At 42.8% G+C, this 26,187-nt stretch overlaps 1 protein-coding gene across 4 annotated transcripts in view; it reads left to right on the top strand.

Moving 5' to 3' along the window:
* The window catches only part of PIK3R5 (phosphoinositide-3-kinase regulatory subunit 5), a 162,824-nt gene that overhangs the window by 62,883 nt on the left and 73,754 nt on the right, over window positions 1-26,187 (top strand). For all 4 annotated transcript variants that reach the window (XM_033959995.1, XM_033959997.1, XM_033959996.1 and 1 more), the window contains exons 2-4: window positions 16,379-16,491; window positions 22,024-22,124; window positions 24,693-24,761. In XM_033959995.1, coding sequence (XP_033815886.1) covers window positions 16,392-16,491; window positions 22,024-22,124; window positions 24,693-24,761 — 270 coding nt within the window. In that variant the 5' untranslated portion in view covers window positions 16,379-16,391. The remainder of the gene's footprint in view (window positions 1-16,378; window positions 16,492-22,023; window positions 22,125-24,692; window positions 24,762-26,187) is intronic.

Below are 26,187 nucleotides of genomic sequence, written 5' to 3'. Positions count from 1 at the left end.
GAGCGCAGTGCGGAGGCGCGCGCCGAAGAAAATGACTGTTTAAAAGGGCTCCGACGGGGGGCGTGGGGGGGGAACCCCCCTACTTTACTTTATACAGATCGCGCTGCGTTGTGGGGGGCTTGGGGGGTTGTAACCCCCCACATTTTACTGAAAACTTCACTTTTTCCCTAAAAAACAGGGAAACAGTTAAGTTTCCAGTATAATGATGGGGGTTACAACCCCCCAAACCCCCCACAACGCCGCCACGATCTGTATTAAGTAAAGTGGGGGGGTCCCCAACAAAACCCCCCATCGGAGCCCCTAAAAACACTCTTTTTCTTTGGCGCGCGCTTCCGTCTTGCGCTCAGTTGTCGGCGCACGCCTTTGTCTTCGGGGCTTTTGTCTATGAACCTTTATTTCTTATAATTATTCCACTTAAAACTCCCCCACTATACTTACATTAAGCAGAAGCAGTTTTATTTGTTTTTTTGTTTTTTTTAATGAGCTGTACCTCCAGCGCTGCAAAAGAATGTTTGTCAAGCGAGATACCTCTTTGGATCTTTCACACAAATGTTTTGAGGGTGTTTGAAAAACACCTATATCAAGCTTCTCCATCTCACAGGAAACCAAATTAACACCATTAGCATACTGACAGATTGAAGTTCAATTTGTGGTTTTATGTCTTTTCGAGTTACAAAACGTATAAGCTTTATGCAGAATGTTTTTTTCCTGTAGTTTGCAATAACAAGGGACGATATACCATAGTAACATAGTCAATGATAGCAGATAAAAGAGCAGAACCGTCTACAGAGCCCAAAATGCTGCAGTGCGACTCCTAAAAAAGCCTTGGCCCTTTCGACTATATCTCCCCAGCACTGATCCAGGTCCACTGGCTCCCAATACAACGACGCAGTATTTTCATACAACTAGAATTAGCGTTTAAACGCTTCCACGACATGACGCCTGACTATGTAGTGAAGAAACTCCCAATATATCACTCTCAGCGGTCCCGCCGTTCGCAACAGGAACTCAAACTTTCCAACCCTCCAGCGAACAGCCTCTACTGGGAGACAGCCCGAAAGCGATCATATTCCTATAGCATACCTAAATTATGGAATCAACTCCCTCCTGCCATTAGAGCAATTGATAACCTACTGACCTTCTGGAAAGCGCTTCTTTTCATGGACCGGATCAATTCTGGTCTCGAACTTTGACAGATCTTGCTTCGATGTACCTTTACCTCAGAACACCTGAGCCTGCCAACCAGTTCTTCTACCGTTCACTGCAGATATGTTAATACCCACTCGTGACTCTATGGTTTCATTTTCTTAGACTCTGCAAAGCATGTGTTTCTTAGTCACATTCTCTATAAGTTGTAGGTTATTGATTCTATAGCTTTGTGTTTTGATCCTGTAGCATGTTATTGACTACTAGTATTTTAGCCCATTACATTAACGGGAGCTAGAAGTCTGGCCGGCTCCCTTAGTCCCTTGCCCCTCCCCCCTCCTTCCCTTCCCGCGGTCCCGACAAACCTGCCGACTCTAGCAGCGTCTGCAGCACTCTACACACGCTGCTTCGTGGCCTTCTACTGTCCTGATTTACTCTGTCACGTCCCTGATGACATCATCAGAGATGCGGCAGAGCAAATCAGGGCCGTAGAAGGCCCCAAAGCAGCGTGTGTAGAGTGCTGCAGACAGGTTTGGAGTCTGGACCGCAGGAAGGGAAGGGGGGGGCGGTCCGACATTGGGAAGGGATGGGAGACCGTAAAAAACTTACTGTTTTTTTTATTGCTGCGAGAGAGCAGGGAGTCCAGCGCTGGCGGCCAGTCCTGCCGCGAGTGTAGTTAGGTGCTGGAAGGCTGGGGACTCGTGCATGCGCACTCCTGCCGCCACAGACGTACACCTCGCGGATCAGGGAAAACGAAACACGCAGGTAGGAGTGCGCACACGTGGCTAGGGTTTTATTATATAGGATAATGCACGTATCCCTGTTCCTGTATCCTTTGCAACCCGTTCTGGGCTCCTGGAGAGGACGGGCTATACAAATGAATGAATAAATAAAATAAAGACCTGAATGGTCCATCCAGTCTGCCCCATAATTATATGCATTACAGTTTAAAGGAGCTTTAAAAAGCTTCTTCTACACTACAGAGACGCTTTTACTCCATAATTCAGGACTTTTTTTTACAGTCTATGAAAGGCAGCTCTCAACCAACTTTCCCCTACCTCTCTGTGTTATCCTTAATTGTTTTCTTTTCTAAAATATCGTATTTCACCCTCTACCCTCTTGTCTTCCGTTTGTCTGTGGGTCTTGTTCGTGTTTTGGTTTCTCGTTAATTAGTTTTATTTTGATCCCCTCAATTTAATTGTATTGTACATCACCTAGAATGTTAATAGGCGATTTTAATCAAATTTTTTATAAAACCTTGAAACCTTCATGATTAAATTAAAGTGTCTTTATTCTTTGTTATTTCTGGGCCATAGACCTTAGAAGTTCGCCCGGTACCATCCTTAGGTTCCAGCTACTGGAGCTGCCGTCAAACCATCTCATCGTTTGTGAGATTCAGACCGTGAAAATATGTCCAGCACCATCCTCACGATCCAAATTGCCGGGGCCCTCCCAAGCCTATCCTATACCGAATTGCCATATGCAGGACACAGATCGTGTAAGTCTGCCCAGTACCGGCCTTAGTGCTTCAATTTATGCCATTCATATTCTAATTAGAAATCCTCTGTGATCATCCCATGCTTTTTTTAAAAATTCCGTCACCACCTCCCTCTCCACCACCTCCCTCGGGAGGGCATTCAAAGCACGATTGTATTTCTCCCCCTGTTCCTATTTGTGTCTAGGGGCTTTACAGTCCCTCTTACCCAGTACGTATTTGTTGTCAGTCATTTAGTTTTATTAATTTAATTAATAATAGATACGTTATCATGGTAATGTATGTCCTATTTGTCAAAAATTTTTGTTTTAAATGTTATTTTTTATATTTTGTAAAACGCTTTGCAGTCTCGAAAAAGCATTCAATCAAAAACCTGAATAAACATAAACATAAACAAACATAAACATAAACATAAACAAACATAAAACATCCACCACCTTCTCCATGAAAAAGAATTTCCTAACATTACTTTAAAAAAATAAAATAAAATTATATTCTGCATATCCTACAGTTCTTTGTGGATTACAGATTTTTCAGGTACTCAAGCATTATTCCCTAACTGTCCTGGTGGGCTCCCACTCTATCTAATGTACCTGGGACAATAGGAATTAAGTGACTTGTCCAGTGTGGGATTTGAACCCACAACCTTGGGGTGCCAAGGCTGTAGCTCTAACCATTGCACTACACACTCTTCCTAAGTCTACCTACCCACAATTCAATGTATGCCCTCTAGTTTTACCGATTTTCTTTTCTCTGGAAACAATTTGGTTCTATATTAGCAGCACAGCAGCAGGAGAGAGGGAATCATTAGTGCAGTGGACAAAGCACAGCAACAGACAGCACAGTGGGCCTTATGAATAAGTGGAACCAATTTTATTAGAGGCGTGGATCTGTCACGTCACATTCATTATCGATGCAATGTTGAACCAACAAACTAGTAATTATTCATTTTACTTGCTTGAGTTCCCCTTTAAAATGTCTTCCCCCGAGATTGGCAAGACCTGTACTCAAATTATACAAATGCGGTATAAAATATGCATGATGGCTCCTGATCCGTTGTGCCACATATGTGGGCGGTGTCTCAACAAATGCCTGTGTCAGGAGTCGATAAGTTGAAATGTTCCAAACAAATTGGTATGATAATGTTGTGGGGAGGTCGGGGGTCATGTAGATCTTTTATGATTCTTTTAAATTTTGCCAGCTCTGACTCATATGTCACTGCAAGGGGGGGGGGACTCTCTGTGTTTTTCTTTTCTTTGTACACTAGTAAGTCTTCTCTGGATGTTTTATGTGAAAAGACAGCCATCTTGGAGATCATTATAGGGTTGTAGCTTTTCCATTTAAAGGGTTCATACCAGCTATCTGGCATCTGGCAAAGGACATAAAAAGGCTTGAAGCGGTCCAGAGGAAGGCGACGGAAATGGTAGGAGGTTTGCACCAGAAAACGTATGAGACAAGACTGGAAGCCCTGAATATGTATACCCTAGAGCAGGGGTAGGCAATTCCAGTCCTCGAGAGCCGGAGCTAGATCAGGTTTTCAGGATATCCACAATAAATATGTATGAGATAGATTTGCATCTCAAGGAGGCAGTGCATGCAAATCCATTTCATACATATTCATTGTGGATATCCTGAAAACCTGACCTGCCTGTGGCTCTCGAGGACCGGAATTGCCTACCCCTGCCCTAGAGGAAAGGAGGGCTAGGGGAGATATGATTCAGACGTTCAAATACTTGAAAGGTATTAACGTAGAACAAAATCTATTCCGGAGAAAGGAAAATGGTAAAACCAGAGGGCATAATTTGAAGTTGAGGGGTTGAAGATTTAAGAGTAATGTTAGGAAATTCTTCTTTACGGAGAGGGTGGTTGATCTCTATGGAATGTGCTCCCGAGGGAGGTGGTGGAGAAGAAAATGGTGACAGAGTTCAAATGAGCATGGGATGAACACAGAGAATCTCTAATCAGAAAATAATGGGTATATATTGAGGGAACTGGGGTCAGTATTGGGCAGTCTAATGGTGTGTGTCCCATATGTGAACCTTCAGTTGAGGACGGGCTGGGGAGGGCTTTGATGACTGAAATGGTTAAGATGGGCTGGAGTGAGTTATGATGGAAACGCCAGTAGATAGAACCTAAGCACACTACCGGGCAGGGCTCTGGGTCTCTGGCCTAGAAATATCTAAGAAAAAGGACAAATTTAATTAAATGATTGATTTTTATGGAGCATGTAGGGGGTTGGGCAGACTGGATAGATCATTCCGGTCTTTATCTGTCGTCATTTACTATGTTACTATGTATATTTGTCTTTTGGGTCAGTTCATAGGTGTCAGAACAGGAGAGGCCACAGGGGCCATGGCCTTCCCAAAACTTCTCGGTCGCTATGGTTTTAGCCCTCCCTTCTCCAGGTGTTTGCTTAAATGTTCAGGCAGTCACTGTGCAGCATCAAACAGGCCATCCTGGAACCCTTCATTCTACTTCCGGGGGCAGGTCTGCTCGTGGACGCAGCATGGCGGCTACTGAAGATTTAAAACTAAAGCGCTAGGAGGAGGTGGGTGGAGGACTCAGGAGCTGTTTAGAGGTCGTGCGCCGGGGCGGAGCTCCTGAGCCACCCCTCCGCTGCCTGTGGGTCAGTTTTATCATGAGGCTTGACTGTATATAATGAACTTTTTTTGTGCGTGAAGGGTGGAAGCTGGAATTGTGAAGGCAGCTGAATCAGTCAGTTGGTTTCCTAAATATAGATGTTTGTATATAGCCATTGTTGATGAAGTAGTCAATTTTGAATCTGAACAAAAGGTAAAATGCATCTAAAGAATCATGAAATCATTTGAGATGCTCTTTTCAGTCGATCATAAAATGTCATCGGTGATTTTTTTTTTTTTTTTTTTTTAAATAATTTTACAACCGTTAATATTACAAGACAGTCAAGAGTGGGATTTTACAGTCAATGACCATTTAAGAAAATAAAAATCATTATTTAATCAATAAAATTCCCATCTAGCCCACATTAAGAAAGGGCTAACTCCCTTTATATAACAAATGATCATAATAAACATAAAAATCAGGAGTTCCCTCTAACAACAGGGGGAAACTTTGTCATCGGTGATTTGTAGAAAGATGTCATTATTGGAGCGGACGTAGTTGTGCGTTAGGATGAATTTGAATAATTTTGTAATAGTTTCCAGTGTTTATTAGTGGTTCAGGGTAGCTACACAGTGACTCTCTATCCATTGTGACCAGTGAAATGCCAGGTGGTAGCTGTTTGATGCTTTTTAATTTGTTCAAAAAAATCTGTAGCATCTTCTGTGAAGCTGTTTGCCTTGTGCACTAGGGATTTAAGAACTGCAGGGCAATTCTGTGACAGGAAGTCTGCTATTAGGTGCTTAGAGAGCATTGGTTGAACCTGTTCTATAAAGAATCATAGGTACCTAAACAGGGGAAATGCCGGAGTATCTGTATGTAAAACCGCTTTGAATGTGGTTGTGTAACTACAAAAAGGCGGTACGCAAGTCCCTATCCCTTATCCGTATATTCATATGTATGCACTTAGGCACAAGCACTTACCAGCCTATATATTGGAGATACATGCGTAAATTACATCATTTTTTACGATATGTGTGAAATCGGGGAACCCCCCTCCAGGCTCCACCTGTGAGTTTGCACCTTTTGTGAATATGCACTATCCACATTGTCATTGCCAATACATCCACACTTGCCAGACAGTCTATGTTATAGCACACATACTGAATATTTTCATTCACAGGTATGTATCGTACTGCTATGCCATGCACTGTCACATTCCTGCCTTGCTTCTGTACGTACTGTCTGCCATACCTTGTACTGTCCGCCCCATGATAAAGGGGATGAAAGTGGAACTCCCATCATATGAGCAAAGATTAAAGAGATTAGGGCTCTTCAGCTTGGAAAAGAGACAGCTGAGGTGAGATATGAGTGAAGTCTACAGATCCTGATTAGTTTAGAACGGGTAAATGTGAATCGATTGTTTTGTTTTGTACTGCATCAAGATATACAGAGACTAGGAGACACTCGATGAAGTTAGAAAGTAATTCTTTTAAAACCAATAGGAGGAAATATTTTTTTAACTCAGAGAATAGTTAAGCTCTGGAACACGTTGCCAGAGGATGTGGTAAGAGCGGTTAATGTAGCTGGTTTAAAAAAAGGTTTGGACATATTCCAGGAGGAAAAGTCCACAAACTACTGTTGAGACAGACATGTGAGAAGCCACTACTTGCCCTGGATCAGCAGCATGGAATGCTGCTACTATTTGGGTTTTTGCTAGGTACTTGTGACTTGGATTAACCTCCGTGAAGACGGGATACTGGGCTGGATGGACCACTGGTCTGACCCAGTAATGCTATTCTTATGTTCTTATGTTACCTATCCTAATACCCTTCCATGCTTTGTTAGATACTGCCTTACCATGCTTTGTACTTTCAGGCACTATAAAGTACTGTCAAGCTCTGTCTGTTCCGCAATGTCATACCAAACTCATAACAGCACCACCCCATGCTGTATGGGGTCTTGTCCCGTCATATCCTATTAAGTATCGCCATGCTTTTTGACTGCTATCATGCTCCCCTATGTATTGTCCTATCAAGTCATGACCCTGTTATGCCTTATTGAGTGAAATTTCTATAAAAGGCAACTAAAAATAGGCACCTAACTTCATTAGTATATTGGCTTCAATTATAAGCTTTAATAAGCTCATAATTGGGCAAAAAATTAATTGGGTGAAAGGCGCCCATCTTCTTAGGCACGATTCTACATAAGAGGCACCTATCTTATGGCACCAAACTCCAAAGTAGGCGTATTTAGGGATGGAGAAGTACCTAGGCACCATTAGACACGATTCTCTAAAGTACTTAAGTGCCTATACTGTAGGCTTTTAAGTTCAAGTTTCAAGTTTATTTACATTTGATGGATCGCTTATTACAATATCTAAGCGATGTACAAATTAAAAACCAACAGATTTTGGTAATACATTTAATATGGTGGGACAAGACATTAGACAGAGGATTTGGACATACATGAATGAGTAGGTAAGAGGGGAAAAAGTTACAATTGTAATATTTAGTGAAATTACATAAAACGGGAAGCACATTAGGTAAAAATGGAATAGATATATAAAAAATTTTAGTTGATTATTATAAGAATGCAGGAAATTGGAATATGTTTATCATAAATCAAATGCATCTTGAAATAAATATGTTTTTAAAATTTTTTTAAAAGAAGTGATATCTTTTTCAAGTTTAATAAAATTTGGAAGGGCGTTCCACAAGGAAGGTGCCACCACAGAGAACATATCATTTCGTCTTGTGCCGATAACCCTCAAAGACGGGATTGAAAGCAGATTCAATGAAGACGATCGTAGAGAGCGAGAAGAATTATATTTAAAACCCTGTCCTACATTCAAGGCGCCTACGTTTGTAATGGGCGCCTAAGTGTGAATGCCATGGAATAGGTACCTAACTTTAGGCACCTATCTTTGTAGGCATCCAATTACAGTATCTGCCCCTATTATATATACCCTGTTAGGCTTTATTATGTATGTAGATACAAGAGTCGTGAGGAAAAGATGTCAAAACATACAGCAGTGGACGGTCCAAAGCAAACTTTATTTAGTCAGCAGCATAGACTCGACACTGACAGTGTTTCGGCAGTTGCGCCTTTGTCAAGTGTCTAATCTCTCAACACAATACACGTGCATTGGTTCTGGGCTTGCAATTCACATTCGTCGATCTTGAAGACGTCGAAGAGAGAAAATCTGCCAGCAACGGTGCACATGGCCGTGTCACAAGTGCACTGTTGCTGGCGGACTTTCTCCCCTTCAATGTCCAAGGTCGATGAAATACTGTCAGTGTCGAGTCTATGCTGCTGACTAAATAAAGTTTGCTTTGGATCGTCCACTGCTGTATGGTTTGACCTCTTTTCCTAACGACTCTTGTATCTGGATTGCTCTCCCTGTCGTAGAGGCCTTTCTGGCTATTTTCACCAGTGTTATTATGTACGTAAACTTGTAACCTGTTCTGAGTTCTTCTGGGCGGATGGGATATAAATTCAAATATATAAATATAGCATATATTCATGTATTTCCACACATACTTGCATTTATGGTAATACCCTAATCATTTATACATGTAACACATGCGTCAATGTTAGTATCTATGTTATAGGAATGCCCCGCAAAAGTTTAGATATTTCCTCAGTGAATGTGGTAACTTCAGATTGGATTGGTTTGTCAAGGTTTCCATGTGTATGGATAAGAACATAAGAATTGCTACACTGGGACAGACCGAAGGTTCATCAGGCCCATTATCCTGTCTCCAATACTGGCTAATCTAGATCACAAGTACCTGGCAAGATCCCAAAAGAGTAAATCAGATTTTATGCTGCTTATCCTAGAAGTAAGCAGTGGATGTTCCCAAGTCCATCTTAATAATCGATTATGGATTTTTAGGAAATGATCCAGACCTTTTTTAAACCCTGCTAAGCTATTTGTTTTCACCGCATTCTCTAGCAATGAATTCCAGGGTTTAATTACATGTTAAGATATATTTTCTTTGGTTTGTTTTAAATTTACTACTATTATTTCATTTCCTTGTCTGGTAATTGGTGGACTAAATTTTTAGTAATTTTCCTAGTGTTTCTAAATAGATATGATATTTGCTTTATTTTCCATTATCATTTATGAGTTTGTTCTTTGAATGATTGAGATAAATGATTATAAATAAAAAAAATAAAAAGAAATTTACTACTTAGTAACTTCATTGGATGCTCCCTAGTCCTAGTATTTTTGGAACGAGTAAACAAGCGATTCATGTCTACTTGCTCCCTTGACTCTGTGTTTTACAGACCTCCATGTTAGAACCTTTGTGAACCCACTTTAACAAAGGCTAAACTTTTTACTGAAAACTTGTATGTCTTTTCCTACTTTAATGTAAACCACTCAGATATCACTGTCAATGGCTCTTTCAAACAAAAATAAACTTGAAGGATAGGTTGGTTTGTTTTTTTTAAATATGTGACTGTACTTGCTTTGAAAGAGCCTTGATAAAATTTTTCAGTTGTTCTGTATATTCCTGTGTGGATTACTCAGTCAGTCCCTCTAGTATGAACTATTAGAGAGCTGTCTGTTCCAGGTGCGGAAGTACAGGGATATGGGCCCCCGGCCTATAAGGGTCATGGAAGGCCCATATGCTCAAAACTCAATCGACGCTACACCAGTTTTAACCTGTTTAGCATTGAGGAATTCAGCTATCCATGCCCAAAATGATAAATCATGGTCTTTTCGTGGTTTGTAGTAGCCTCTGATAATCGTATGTAAATAGATTACAATGAGCTCATCAGTATTAAAATGAGCACTCCATTCGATGCCCAGATGATGCACAAAATGAAGTGCTGGTTTTTAATACTCCAAAATGCGCTGAAATCTCTGATAGGTCTGGAAGTGCTGGTAGAGTTAAAAAAAATGTGCCCTAAACATCAGATTTTTTTATTTTGAATGGGCAGAGAATTTGTGCTCATTTAAAAATACTTGGTTTGTTTCTATGGGAATGCTTTCTCTCTCCCTCCCTTCCCCCTCCCAGCACCAATAATCTTACCTTCCCCGAGGTGTCTTGTCCTGGTCCATCCTAGCATGGCAGCCCCAGCCCCAGCTTGGCAGCGGCAGTAGCAATGGCCCCAGTCCCCGTCTTTGCAGGCCTCTCTCGGGTCTACCTTAAGTTCTGCTGGTCCAGCGGTGAGCCCGGCACAGGAGCAATCCTTCCTGCACCCTGTCCTGGCCGGCTCCGCACCACCATGCCCCTCCCACTGCCCTTTTGCATCCCGCCTCCCTCCCAGACCCATCCAAGCATACCTGGAGGTCTAGTGGTGAACCAGGGCTGGAGCAATCCTCCTACACTACTGCCCCTTGCAGTCTCCATTCAGAAAATGGCAGCTGCAAGTTCCTATGGTAGTCTTGCGACACTGCAGGGCCATCAGTCCCTTTATGCCTCTTTTGGACAATTTTCTTTTTGAAAATGAGTCTCATAATCACTGGTTAGAAATATCTATAAATGTAATGAATTTATGGAACCTATCAGTGTATAGGTTCAGAAATTTTGCATTCTAGTCGTAGGGTGGGCTAGGAGAAAGGCTATGAACATTTGGGACAGGAAGACCATTTATCTTAAAAATAGAGTGCCTGAAATTGAGAGACCTTTTTGTATATCATTCAGACACTTAGATTAATGACCTCATTCTGTACTAGACTACCAAGGGCAGGTTTCCCTACATTGAAGGACCCTATTTAACTTGTTCATTTAATATTCTTTTTGGGTGACATGTTTGTTATATTCTGCTATGAGAGGAAATCTAAAACTGTGAAAACAACATCTGTATTTCCTCTTTTAGGCTTCTGGGGGAAATGGAATAGAGAGAGAGGCTAGCATAGGCAGGAAATGTGAAGCTAGGCCTTTTAATGGTTAGATTTTATTTGTCTCGTTTGACTGAATTGCTGGAAAGAGTTTTGTTTGCCTTACTTACTTTCACAGCTCAGGCCTACAAGCGAGCTTGTGGATATGCTACAAGCGAGTGCATTCTGGATATGCTTCTGTGTAGCACGAGCTTGTTTGGATGGGTGAAGGACTCTGATATAGAGCAGGTCTGCTACTCTGATCATGCACTGGTTTGAATAGAGTTTGGAGATCTGGGGGCATGTGGAAGGGGGGGTGTCAAAGGCTATAGCTTTTGGAGGCTTCGTGACAGCTTATTATGAAATAGGTGGATAAGGAAGTAAAAGTACTATCTAGAGATATAATGAGGAAAATGATAATGGGGAGGTGGTGATAGAGTTCCTTGGGATGTCTTAAAAGCAGTGGTAATTGCATGGTGTTTTGGTAAAGGGGGAGCAGAGAAAAATAAAAGGGAGGGAAAAGATCTTAAATTGAGGGGGGAGAACTGGTTAGAAGGAAGCAGCAACATAAAATCAAAAGGACAAGGCTGAAGATACAGGAATTGGAGAGAATTAGGGAGGTGCTAAATCAAATGCACCTGGAGGAAGTGGACTATCAAACACGCTTAAGCAGAAACTGAGTTTGGCAATAAGACCGGGAAACTATTTGATAAAAAGTTACAGGAATTCAGTGGTTTTCAAGCCTTACAAAAAAAACTAAAGGGAGAAATAACAAGATGTATTACTTGGATGGGGAGATTAGGCACCAAGTTAGGAAATTTTATGAAAGGCTATATAAGGGGGAGGCAGAGGGGGAGGGCATGGACATTCAACGCTATTTAGAAATGGTTACCTACCCTCAGAGGACAGAGATGCTTAATGCTCCACTTGCTAGTGTGGAATTGTAGAGAGCAGTAGAGGAACTGAAGTTTGATAAAGCCCTGGGACTGGGTGGCTTCTCCCCCAGATTCTATAAGAAATTGTCTTTAAAATAGTTATTGGGGGTGAGGGGGGGCAGCTTTCGAAACTGCAGGCAGATGCAAAGTTGACAGATTTCTCTTTGAAAATGGTGGGGATTTGCTGCTTAGAGTGGGGAATGGGTTGCTGCGAGGAGCATCCATCCCTGCCTCCAACGATGAAACAGTGCTTCCAAAACCAAGAAAAGATCCAGTGTTATATGGCTCTTATCGCTCCATTTCTTTGATAAAATAAGATGTAAAGCTAATAACTAAGACCCTAGCTTATCGGTTAGAGCAGGTCCTTCCAAATCTTATTCATATATATCAATCTGGATTTCTGCTGGGCCGGCAAGTGGCCTACAACCTCAGGACTCTACCGATAATATGATGGGCCCAACAGAAGGAGGAGAAACTGATGATGCTAACAGTGGATGCAGAAAAAACCCTTGGTCATATTAATTGGGAGTTTTGCACAATGTGGGTTTATGAGAAAAATTCTACATTTGGATCCAGAATAGCAAGCTACAAGTTCAAGGCAAATTTCTGAACCATCTAGGATTGAGAGAAGGACTAGGCCGGGATTCCCTTTTTGTTTGCTCTTTTTGTTGAACCCTTGTCAGAGAGGTTTAGACAGAATGGAGATATCCAAAGAGTGCAGATAGGAAGGGTTAATAAAATAGTATTTTTTTTGCAGATTATACATTAGGAACCCAGTACCCACTATCCCTCTTCAACTTCATCTTATGCTCTCTCGTTCCAGACCTTTCTTTCAGTTGAAAGTAACCCGTTTCCTGTGCCACAGAGATGTCTAATGTCTTAATCATATCTCCTCTCTTTATGGAATTTTTGACCCTTTTGTCTCCTTACATTGGAATACTTCTAGATCTTACCACTAGAGAATTTTACAGAAATATTGTTCCCTTCTTTTAAAGGAATTAAATCAGTTGGGTAGCTTAGTCAATCTCTTGTGTTTAAACTGGTAGAAACTTGGAATAAACTCCCTGACTCTGCTAGATTAATAGGTCATCTACAACAATTCCGTAAAGTTTTAAAAACATTATTGTTTTCACAATATCTTAATAACTTACCTTCTGAATTGACGAACCAATAGTGTTTTAACACTTTCTTCTTATGTTCACATTTCATGTTACCTGATTTTAATTATTTGTGAACTGTGTCGAGCTCTATTACTAGATGACCCGGTATATAAATCGAAGATTAGACTAGACTAGACAAATTGAGGGCTCTCAGTCTGTCTCTATATGTTGTTTTATGTCATGTTTTATTTGAGATTTTATGTTTATTGGAAGCTTCTACGCCGCTACTAATGCATGAGCTTCAGTAATGGTGTTACAATACATGAGCTCCAGTAAAGGTGCTACAATTGTGTGCTATACTGTAATCCGCCATGAATAGCGGATTGGGTGGAATATAACTTTTTAAACATATATAAATAAATAACTATACCTTACTCTCACTTTTGTAAGGCAATACACATTTTAAAAGCACATGTCCCAGAGTGCCATTATTCAACAAGGAGCGTCGCTGAGAGTTTGAGCTGAAATTCTGATCTGAAGATCACCACTTTCATATTATTGTGTAGCTGCACTAAAGAGACCTCTCTTTTCGTAGTTATGTTCACTTTGGTTTATGCTGAAGATTAGAGAATGTTTCCTGGAGACGAGAGCTACAATACAGAATGTTATTTGCCTCAATCAATATGATGTAAATCCTAAAGGTTCACTTGACGTTCCATGAGTCACAATGAGCTGCAAAAACACAGCTGGGTTTCCTTTCTCTATCTAGTGACAACATTCATAAAAAGATGCTGTGAATGGGCAGACTGCATGGGCCATTATCTGCCTTTGTGGTTCTATATTAGAGAATGACACGGTGACAAAATTCATCACCGTCCCCGTCCCCACAGATAACCGCGGGAAATAATCCCATGTCATTTTTTAGTGTCTATTTCAACCTCAATCCTTCTACACCAGCATTCTTCAAAGCAAAGCTTGAGGGTCAGTGGTTGTGGCCATTCATGCTCTGATTCTTATGTGAGCCAAGGATAGTGAAGCCATTGTGACATCACTGATGTGATTGGCTCTTAGGCACTGGTGGAATGAGGCATTATGACATCACAATATCTGCTCTGGATACCAGAGACTGTCATTCTGTAGAGTCTGTTTCAACCTCAGTCCTTCTACACCAGCATTCTTCAAAGCAAAGCTTGAGGGTCAGTGGTTGTGGCCATTCATACTCCGATTCTTCCCTCTCTCCTTAAAGAATGACATGAAGATGGTTTCCCGCGGTTATCCGCGGGGACGGGAACGGTGATAAATTTTGTCACCGTGTCATTCTCTATTCTATATGTCCATGAAACTGAATTGCCTTCAGCCTTTAATACTACAGAAGGTACTTTTCTTTTATTTATTCAATTTCCTATACCGTTCTCCCAAGGGAGCTCAGAACGGTTTACATGAATTTATTCAGGTACTCCAGCATTTTTTCCCTGTCTGTCCCAGTAGGCTCACAATCTATCTAATGTACCTGCTCAATGGGGGGGGGGGGGGGATTAAGGCCCACATTCTGTAACCAGCGCCTAAAGTTAGGCACCTATTTTGGAGGCGCCCAACTAAATAGGTGACTATCTAAATTGAAGAACAAGCTCAATTAAGCTTTTTAATCAGCACTGATTGAAGCATAGGCGCCTATCAAGAAAGTGCGATTCTGTAACAAGGCGCCTCTAAAAATTTAGGCTATGCATGTTAGGCATGGGCGTGGCTACCTGTTAGGCGCCTTCTTACAGAAACACTGCTCTTAAGCGTGCTTAAGCGATCGCATGGGCGCCTAATTTTTAGTTGTGCCTAGAGCTGGCCTATTAATGGGCGCTTCCAAAAATGAAGGAAAACGGCAGTTTCCACTGTAATGGGGGTTTCCTTCCCCCATACTCCCAACGGAAGTGCGAACACTTGTAAGTTTACTGGGGGGGATTCCCCCCCACATCCCCCCCTCTGAGTGCTAACAGGAACTCTTTTAAGGCGGTGCGCATAAGTCCTGCGTGGGATTGTTGGCGTGCTTTTTGTCCAGCGTGCTTTAGTTACGGTACTACCATGAGAGGCTGCTGCAGAATTTTGCAGAAGTCAGCGGCATGGGGCAGGAGCAAGGAGGCTTTGCTCCTGCACTCAATGACCCCCATGAACCGCCAGGGATATCAAGTAGGCCTAGGGGGTGGGGTGGGGTGCTCGGTTCATTTTGGGGTGGGAGAGAGAAGGGCCTTTTATTCTCACAGGCTGGGGGTAGGAGGTTAGGAGGAAGGGGAGCTATTTGAAGGATGGGAAAGGGATTGGGGTGCCTTTCAAGTTAGAGAATAGTTATGCAGGTCCTGGCCTATATTCAGCTGGGGGGCCGCAAAACTAGGGTTACCATCTGGCTCCAGAAAAAGGAGGATGGATTGAGACATCCGGGCTTTGCTTCCATTGCTTTCAAGGGCAGTAAAACCCGGATATCTCAATCTGTCCTTCTTCATCCATTGCTTTCATTGAAAGTAAAACCCAAATGTCTCAATTCGTCCTCCTTTTTCTGGAGCTATATAGTAACCCTATGCATAACTGTCTTATACAGACCCTGGCTAAATATCCACTGTGACCCACATACGTTCTGGTGGCTAGCCCTACAAAAATTAGCCCCCAGTAGTCATTGCTGGTGCACATAGGGTTACCAGACTTTGGATTTCCCAGGCGATGTCCTCCTTTTGAGGACATGTCCTGGGGTCCGGATGGCTTTTCAAAACCCGGCAGTTTGTCCATGTTTTAAAAAGCCTCTTCAAATCGCGTTGGGAAGGGAGGCACTCTGGGCATGTGCAGATGTCACGTGATGATGTAACGCATGGCATCCGCGCATGCGTGGACGGCCTCCCTGCCCGATGGGAGCAGGCAGCAGGGGATGGGACTGGGGGTGGGATTAGGGCACTACAGGGTGGGGATGGGCAGAACTAGGCGGATTGGAAAATCGGGCAACCCCTAGGTTCACAGACATGGCTCATTGAGGACTAATCTGGAGGGAGGGGGGTCTGTTTAAAGGGAGCACAAAAGGGAGCACAAACTGAAACTCTGTGACCTACTTCATTCTCTAGAAAAAATAAGTAAATTTATCATTTATACGCAGGAGTGGCTGATCAATATATATAGGATGAGTCCTCTCCTACCACTCCTTGTTTGTGTACTTGATTAGAATCTGGTTGGTTATGCTGTAGGCTCTGCCAGTGAAGTGGAGCCACGGTTTGATTATTATAAGCTGGGTTTCCTGCTAATGTTACCTGTCATTTCCTAGGGGATGAATTAAGATGCAGCACACATCGTGCACGGAAGACAGGATTCACCATGCTCTGGAGCGATGCCTACATGGACTGAGCAGACGTGCTACCTTCTCAACCACCTGGACAGGTAAAAAAAAAAAAAGTATTTTCTATTACAATGAAGACCCTCTCTGGAGATTTAAGGTTCCAAGTTTATTAAAAATGTGATATATTACATTAGTGACTTCTATTCCGCTTATACTTTGCAGTTCTAGGCGGACTACAAAAGAAGAAAACTGGACATTTCTAGGAAAGTTACAGGACACGGTGCTAATTACATGGTGGAGAGATTGCTTGGAAAATTACGGGATTGGGAACAATAAGGAGAAGTAGTCTTTCTTGATAAAATTTTTTTTTTTTTTAATTCTTTATGGATTTTCTAAACTTCAAAAGTGCAATACACAAATATATATATATCATATAATAAGTTAATAAAAGCACATTCAACTTACAAATATGCATCACCCACCCCCACCCAAAACACAGAAACATAGACTATCCCAATAACCTTACCCTATTCATATTAAAAATATCCTCCCACCCCAGGTGGACATACTCAAAAGTCAAATTAAGACAGAAATAGCCCCCCCCCAACCCTTTCCTGGATGTGTACGAAAATAAACCAAAACTGACTCATAATCAAAAGACCTACTGTGATATCAACGGTCCCCAAACCAGCTTAAATAAATTACTGTGCCCCAAACTTTCGGCATTCATTTTTTCATATCTATAACTGGAGCACAAATTTGCCCACCAGAAAGGAAAATTTAGGCGGTCATAGTTCTTCCAATTTCGGGTTACCATCTGCATGGCTATCCCAGTCATGACAAGGAAAAGGCGGCATTTATAACGATCCATAGGGGGTTTAACATGTAATAACATTCCACGTATAAATTTGATAAATTTTTTGATTTACCGCCTAATCAGGCTTCTAGGCAGTGTGTACATTAATAAAAGAGTGTTACATATAGTATGACTAAATTAATAAAAACAGACCTTACTGGGGTAGTTAGTTTAGCAGACAGACAAACTGGAACAAATGGGAAAAGGGGAGGAACTATGAAGAGTATTTTTATTTGTAGGTAGTTCAGCTCTTAGGAGCCAACTTTTCACGATTATTAGGGGTGCCAAAAACAACATAAATGAATGCTCCTTCATCTGAATAATGGAGTTTGCTCAATGCTGGGGGTGTTTAAGCAACCCCAGCTCCCACCGAGCTGTCACCTATGAATCAGTTTCCTGTTAAAATAGACAAGCCGTTGTCACGATAGTCAATATAAGTGAAGTTGGATGACCTTATTCTTTCCAGAACTGCAGTGTGGTACACTTTGTCGTCAGCTTTGTACTGAGACGCACCTTTCCACGTTTTCATTCGATGATTAAACAAGCTTCGGATTCTTTCATTCGTTTTGCTCCACATAGTTTATCGTAAAAGAAACATTTTGGAACTCTGAGGAAGATGTGTTAATCGAAACATGGGCTGGGTCCTCGTTTCTTTAGGAAAAGGTGGACCCCTTTTTAAAACAATGTTTTATTGATTCAAATAAGTTTCAAGTTTATTAAAAGTTTGTTGTACACGCAATATCAAATATTTCAATGCGTTTGACAATTTAAAATAAAGTTCCTATAACCAGTACATCAGTTCTGCAGTTGTTTCTTTGGATTTTGTTGTACAACACTATATAATATGAATTATAAAGTACATTCAGAAAAGCTAGATGTTAAAAAGGGGATATGTGTCCCTAAATAGTAAGTTGTATGCCTCTTAGTTCACACCTTCTTTCCACAACCCCCCTACTCCACCCACATACATGCACAAAAAAACATCAGAACCAAGGAACTACGTCTATGGAACAAAAAGCAAGGAGAATTAGGAAGACTAACCAGAATGTGAAAATCAAGAAATCAGTATGCTGGTATTTTGAAGAATTCAGTCAGCACTTCTGGCTTAAGAACAGCATTTGGAGAGGATTTTAAAAAAGTCTTATTGTCCACATGAAAGCTGTAATTTTCAAAGCCATTTACACAAGTGAAATTATTCATGTAAAATGATTTGTCTGAAAATAGCCATCCTAAAAGTAGAAACAGGCTTTCACAATGTGCACACTTTTAGCTGCAGATATACGAGATGCTGAAGTAAAACTGTGTACTTTCATGCAATTTTCAAATGTATGATACTATTGTGCTCCTATTTGGCTGTCCACACAAACAACAGGTGTGGAGCAGGTAGGTGCTCGGCCTATGTTCTTCAATATGCTAATTTTCAAGATATACAAGGGTCCCTTAAAGAAATCTATGCTTACCCCCCACCTCTTTTACAAAACCGTAGTGCGCTTTTTAGCACCGGCCATGGCAGTAACAGCTCCGATGCGCATAGGAATTCTATGAGCATCGGAACTGTTACCGCCATGGCCAGCGCTAAAATATGCACTATGATTTTGTAAAAGGAGGGTGGTACTATGTTTTGACATAGGACTTTCCTATGTGCTAAGCCACATTTAACATGGCACTTTTTAGGCCTTTTTATTTTATATTTTTTGAGGCACTTTTTAGAACTTTTTATTATATATTTTGGAAGGTTATGAACTGATTGAATTGGATTAGATTTATTGCACTTCATATACCGCTAGGACCAGTGTATTTAGCAGTTTATAAAATTAAATTTGAGGACAATTACAGTGTAGTTACAATACAAGATAACTCGAAAGAACAAGTGCAGTGCAATTATAAGATTTTAATAGCACAGGGGGCGGCAACCCGCAGCTCTTTGACCACAGGGCCGCAGCTCCTGCGGTGTGTGCCTGTCTCCTGATGTCCTCCTCCTCCTTCCTTCCAGGCAGCCGCACTTGTTTCTTCACAAAGCCGCGGGAAGCTGTTCCAACACGCTGCCCGCGGCTGACCCGGGAGGCTTCCTTTTAACGTTGGAGGCCAGAAATAATTGTCAAAAAAACTTTTTTAAATGTGTTATGTGGCCTGGTGAAACACAGAAATTGAACTTGAGAGCTGCATAATAACATGACGTTTCCTCCCTCGGGCATTGTTTTTAATAGCAACTGGCACTACCCCAAATCAAAAGCAGAAATAAAAATGTGTAGTTCTCTTTATGCCATTTTTTACACTTCCTTCCCCATCCAGATAGATTACTAAGATAGTAATGTCAGCAGAAGTCCACGTCTGCACAATACACTCATTCAGAAAGAAAAGTACTGAAGTGGGATTTGCTAGACCTGTCCTGGTGACCCTCTATAGCAGGGATCTCAAAGTCCCTCCTTGAGGGCTGCAATCCAGTCAGGTTTTCAGGATTTCCCCAATGAATATGGATTGAAAGCAGTGCATGCACATAGATCTCATACATATTCATTGGGGAAATCCTGAAAACGCAACTGGATTGCGGCCCTCAAGGAGGGACTTTGAGATCCCTGCTCTATAGCCACTAATTTTCAGAATACCCACAACAAGGGGGTAATATGGTATAAAGCCTGTTTTACGTGCAGAGAAGGGCTTTTTATAAAATTTCACAACTCCATTCATGTACACGGAAAGTCTGCGTTCACTTGTACGTGATCCGCACAGGCATCTCAAGGTGCATAGTTTACACAGTATAGAGGCAGAGTTGCAGTACACAAATATAATAATAATAATAATAATAACTTTATTCTTGTATACCGCATTACCATGGAAGTTCTATGCGGTTAACAGATGAAGAGACTGTACATTTACAGCGAAGTTACAATTTCGTTAATGTTACATTAACATTTTAGACAATGCATTTTCAGTCAAGTTACATTTACATTTTAGACGATAAATTTACGGAGAAGTTAATTTCTTTGCAGGTAGGTTATATATTCGGAGTAGTTATGTTTGCTATAAGTTACATAAAGCCGTGTTACAAATAGAAGTGTTACATACGGCGGTAAAGAGTCTGGGGGAGAGTCGAGGTCAGAGGAGGAGGAGGGAGGAGAGCGGAACATTCATAGGAATTTGTCAAAAAGGTAGGATTTAGTTAACTTCCTGAAAGTTTGATAGGGGGGGAATTGGAGATGAGAGTGGAGAGGCATTTGTTCCATTTGCCCGCTTGGAATGCTAGGGATCGGTCGAGGAATTTTTTATAGAGGCAGCCCTTCGGGGAGGGAAAGGAAAACAGGTAGGTATTTCGAGTACGAGAGGGGCCTGCAATTACTTTACAAAATACACAAATACACACTTTATACATATCTATACACTCTATACAAGTGTATACATATCACCTAAGAAACCGTCACTAGAAAGGATGGCACTTAGCACAATTCTATAAACCACCTCCAGAGTTAGGCATAGTTTATAGAGTCATGCATAGCGCCGGTCCACGTGACTAACATTTAGGCGCAGCCTTTTATGCCAATGAAAACGGCCTAAATATCCAAGTTGTGAACAGATCCGGCATATTCTATAATAGTGCAACATTGACTCCTGATACAGGTCGTAGGGTCGAAACACTAGGGTTGCCAGATTTTCCTTTCAGAAAATCCAGATCCCTAGCCCCGCCCCCAGGCCCGCCTAGTTAGGCCCACCCCGCCCTAATCCTGCCCACAATCCCGCTCAAGCCTCGTCCCCCTGCTGCCCGTTCTTGTCGGGCAGGGACTAAGTCCGCACGTGCGCGGATGCTACGTGATGATGTCGCGCATGAGGCCTTGTATGCGCGGACTTCCTCCCTGCCCGACGCAGCTTTTCAAAACCCAGACAAAGTGCCGGGTTTTGAAAAGCTGTCCGGTCCCCCGTGGAAATCCGGATGTCTGGTAACCCTAGGAAAGACAATTGTGTCAAGTCTTGATTCTACAATCCAATAATATTTTACATCAAAGGTCATCTCCACGGGATATAAAGCCTGTAACATAATATAACAGAACTATGACATTTTAGCAGTGGCGTAGTAAGGGGAGGCGTTCTGTCCCGGGTACCATCTTGGTGAGGGCGTAGGCACTCCACTGCTTATTCCCCGCCCCCTCCCCCCCCACTGCCATGCGTGCTTGCCATTTCCCTTCCCCCGTACCTCTGTAACTTTCCTGGTGCGAGCAGCAACCCCCTAGATCAGGGGTGTCAAAGTCCCTCCTCGAGGGCCGGAATCCAGTCAGGTTTTCTGGATTTCCCCCAATGGATATGCATGAGATCTATTTGCATGCACTGCTTTCATTGTATGCTAATAAATCTCATGCATAGTCATTGGGGAAATCCTGAAAACCCGACTGGAATCTGGCCCTCAAGGAGGGACTTTGACACCCCTGCCCTAGATGCTGTCGAGCAAGCATCGGCTCTTCTTTAGATTTAAATTCCGGGACCCACACCTTGGAAGTGACATCGGAGGAAGAGCCAATGCTGGTGTGACTGCGGCTTGGGGGTTGCTGCTCGTGCCAGGAATGTTACAGAGGTACGGGGGAAGGAAAGTGGCGCACGCGGCAGGAGGGGACGGGGAAGGAACATGTGGAGGTGGGGGGGGCAGAGAAGAGGGTGTGCACCCGCCCTGGCACCTCTCACCCTCACTACGCCACTGCATTTTAGCATTAGAGTATTGATACCTATAGCTTGTCTTTTATGGCTTTCAGTAAGGTTTGAGAATAACACTAGCCAATGTTCATTTTGGCAGCCGGACTTTGCTTGAACTGCTGGAGCCTGCAGGAGCTGGTCAGCCGAGGCCCAGCAAATTTCCTCATCCTTCTAGAGAAGATTCTGGAACAAACCAAGCAGGTAAGAACATAAGAATTGCCATCTCTGGATCAGACCCTGGGTCCATCAAGTCCAGTGATCCGCACATGCGGAGGCCCCGCCAGGTGTACCCTGGCATAGTCCCCATATCACCGTATGCTTCTCAAGGGAGATGTGCATCTAATTTACCCTTACCCATATCACTCTATGCCTCTCATAAGGAGATGTGCATCTAGTTTACCCTTAAATCCTAGAACGGTGGATTCTGCAATTACTTCCTCTGGGAGAGCATTCCCGGTATCCACCACTCGCTGCATGAAACAGAACTTCCTGATATTCGTCCTGGACCTGTCCCCCCTCAGCTTCATTCTATGTCCTCTTGTCCATGTCACATTGGAAATTGTAAATAACTGCTTTCCCTGCATCATTTTGTTGAATCCTTTCAGTATTTTGAAAGTCTCGATCAGATCCCCTCGCAGTCTCCTCTTCTCAAGGGAGAACAATCCCAGTCTCCTAAGTCGTTCCTCGTAGTCCAGGTTCTCCATACCTTTCACTAGCTTTGTTGCTCATCTCTGCACCCTCTCTAGCAGTTTTTTATCCTTCTTTAGGTATGGAGACCAATGCTGGACGCAGTATTCCAGGTGCGGTCTGACCATGGCTCTGTAGAGCGGTATTATAACTTTCTCTGATCTACTCGTAATTCCCTTCTTTATCATGCCTAGCATTCTATTTGCTTTCTTCGTCGCCGCCACACATTTGCGCCGACGGTTTCAGGGTCCTATCTATCAGTACACCCAGGTCCTTTTCCTGTTCAGTCTTTCCCAGAGTTACACCTGACATACTATACTTGTGATCTTTATTTTTTCTGCCTAAATGCATCACTTTGCATTTTTCCACATTAAAATTCATCTGCCATTTATCTGCCCACTTCTCCAATTGATTCAAGTCGCTCTGGAGTTCCTCGCTGTCCTTCTGCGATTTGATTGCCCAGCATAGCTTTGTGTCGTCTACAAACTTGATGATTTCACTGGATGTTCCTTCTTCCAGGTCATTTATGAAAATATTAAATAAGATGGGTCCAAGTACCGAGCCCTGGGGTAAGAGCAGTAGCATAGTAAGGGTGGCTGGGGAGGCAGTCCATCCCGGCGCCGTCTTGCTAGAGGCGTTGGTACCCCTCCTCCTCTCTGCAACCCCCGTCCCTCCCCCTGCCATGCGTGCCCCTTGCTTTCCCCCATACCTTTTTTTTTATTTCTCCGGCGTGAGCAACATGGATGCCCGCGACAGCATCGGCACTCTCTCTGACGTCATTTCCAGGTCCCGTGCCTAGGAAGTGGCGTCAAAGGTTGAGCCGACTCCGACGCAGGCATGCTGCTCGCATCAGAGAAGTTAAAAAGGTACAAGGCATGAGAAGGGGCGGGGAGGGCAGGAAAGAGGGCGGGGGATGGGCACCACCGCCCCGGGTGCCTCTCACCCTTGCTATGCCACTGGGTAAGAGGAGGCTGAAGAAATCTGTTGGCAAAGGAAACCGTAATCTAGTTGGGGACTGCAAGAGAGAAACCTTCTGAGAAAGCAAACTTACTCCTTTTAGAAAAGCGCAGAAGAGGTTTTTCGTGCCAGCCAGAACACTGAATGCTATGCATTGCTCCAGCGGTCATAGAGAACATTCAGCGCACCAGCCGCTAAACCTCTTCACAGCTTGACTGTGTATAGTATTAAAAGGCTGACACTAGGCCGAGAGCACGCTGCATCTGGAGCAGCGCTACTACTCCAGCCACAGCAGAAAATGTTTGCTTAAGCACCCAGCTGCAGCATCACACGCCAGGCACAGCCTGTTGAACACGGTGGGAACTGCTGAGCCAGGGGTTACGGCCCAGGGAAAAGGGAGTTTTTAACATCTGCATTCTGAACAGCAGCATAAGAGGACAGAGAGGAAGGCCTCCTTCTTCCTGTACCGACAATAGCAGCTGCCCCCATGTGCACCTAGAAATCATTTGGCCTCTTATGTTCTGCATTGTTTGCTGGCCATTGTCATCATGGGAGGGGATAAGCGCAGATTCGCTAGAGGGAAAGAAAGGAAAAGACCCTCCAGAAGCCTTAAGGAAAGTGGAAACCTGGCAAGGCCTAATGTCAAAGCTAAGCTGTGCATGAATTGGGTGTATTTTATAGCGATACACATTACTTTTAGGGGCACAGAAGATCCACCCCTAGCCTTGCCGACTTTTCAAATTCACGCACTGCAACCGGTGCACACTTTTTAAAAAAAATAGAATTGTGCTTTCTGAGTTGTGCGCATAAATTTTAATTAGTGCCAATTAGCATCAATTATGAGATTTTATCGCTAATTATCGGCACTGATTAGGTCGATTAATCAAGTTGTACACCGATTTGTGCGCACAACTTAAGGCGCCGCATACAGAATTGGAGGGGATAGTGCATTTCTTAACTTTTCTAACTGAAGGAATCACAAGAGAATTCAGAAGATAAATCCACAAAGGCCTATTTGCAGGACTTTCTGCAGTATACAGGTTTAGCTCTTCCAGTTTCCCCTCCCTTGGGTGTCTCCTTCAATGGTGGATCCCTCTTGAGGCTATTTTTGTTTGTATTTTACAGGCCCAGGAGCAATGTGAATATGACCTTCTCACACCATTGGCTATAATGTTCTACTCCACTGTCCTATGTGTAAGTATGTACAATTTGGAGACCAATATAATGTGTCATCAAGGCAATCTAAGCCTGCTGGTGATTTATCCAGAGTTTGTAGTTGAATTGCTGCTGGCAAACTGAAATGCACACCAGCACACACCAGTGTTCATTTTAATATGAACTGTTTTTTTTTACTGGCGGATAACACAATCCACAACAAGGTGTGATAACTCATAAAGCATTCTACAAATCTCTATAGATCCAACGTCAATGCAATTAAAATTCACCATACAAATTTTTAAACATCCCCGATATAGGGTTGCCAGATTTTCCTCTTGGAAAATCCGGACCCCTAGTCCCCGCTCCCAAGGCCCGCCTAGTTACGCCCACCCCGCCCCCTGCTGCTTGCTCTTGTTGGGCATGGCGGAGGTCCACGCATGCGTGGACTTCCTCCATGCCCGACGCAGCTTTTCAAAACCCGGACAAAGTTCCTGGTTTTGAAAAGCCGTCCTGAGCGCCCAGACATGTCCAGGGAAATCTGGGTGCCTGGTAAGCCTACCCAATATCTTCACACCCAAAGAGCTCCCCCTGTGTATGCCTTTGAGCTGACCACTGACCTATGGCTGCATGCACAGTGAGGAACTGTCCCTGTGATGCTTCAAGGCAGAGTACAGGAGTGGTTTGCCAATGTCTTCTCCATTATGTTGCTGCCGCCCAACATAGGGGCCTGCAGCCTATAGCATCTGGTATTCCCCACTGGTCTCCCATCCAGGTCCATAACATAACAATATACTTATAGACCGCGTTGCCAAAAAGTTCTACGCGGTTTACTAGACAGGTCTGACTCTGCTTAGCTTTCAATAGCAACAGCAGGCCTACCCAGGGAACCCAAGCCAACCACAACCAATGAAGCAAATCACCTTTACCAGTTTCTCATTTTAAATTGGATATTAGGAAAGCTTTGCCAGTGAAAAATGACTAAGTAATTATCTTATACACAAAGGGCCTAATTCTGTAAGTGGTTACATAAGTTTGGAACTGCTAGGTGCCCAGATTGAAAACATCTAGCTGAGTTCCACATGAAACTCAGAATTGGTTTTAAAAATATTATTCTCTAACTTCTTTTTGTTTAATTCTTTATTGATTTTCAGGTTTTGACAGTGCAATACAACTATATTAAACATGAGCATTATACATAACGCACTTAAAATACACAAAATTAATACATTACCAATCCTTTTTTCCCTCCCTTCCTCACATAACTATTACACTGCATATGCATATATTATTGTAATATTATAGATAAATACCTTTAGCAATCCCAGATACCTTCCCCTCCCCCCCACCCCACCCCCCTGGATGTGTAAGGAATCTGTAAAAAGGGAGATACCTGACATTCATTGCAATTCAACATATGCAGTCAATGGGCTCCACACCTTATTGAATATCATACTAGACCCCA

The sequence above is a fragment of the Geotrypetes seraphini genome, chromosome 10, assembly GCF_902459505.1.
Source record: "Geotrypetes seraphini chromosome 10, aGeoSer1.1, whole genome shotgun sequence".
Taxonomy (NCBI): Eukaryota; Metazoa; Chordata; class Amphibia; order Gymnophiona; family Dermophiidae; genus Geotrypetes; species Geotrypetes seraphini.
The sequence above is the reverse complement of the archived record's forward strand: the minus strand, read 5'-3'. Positions and strand labels throughout refer to the sequence as shown.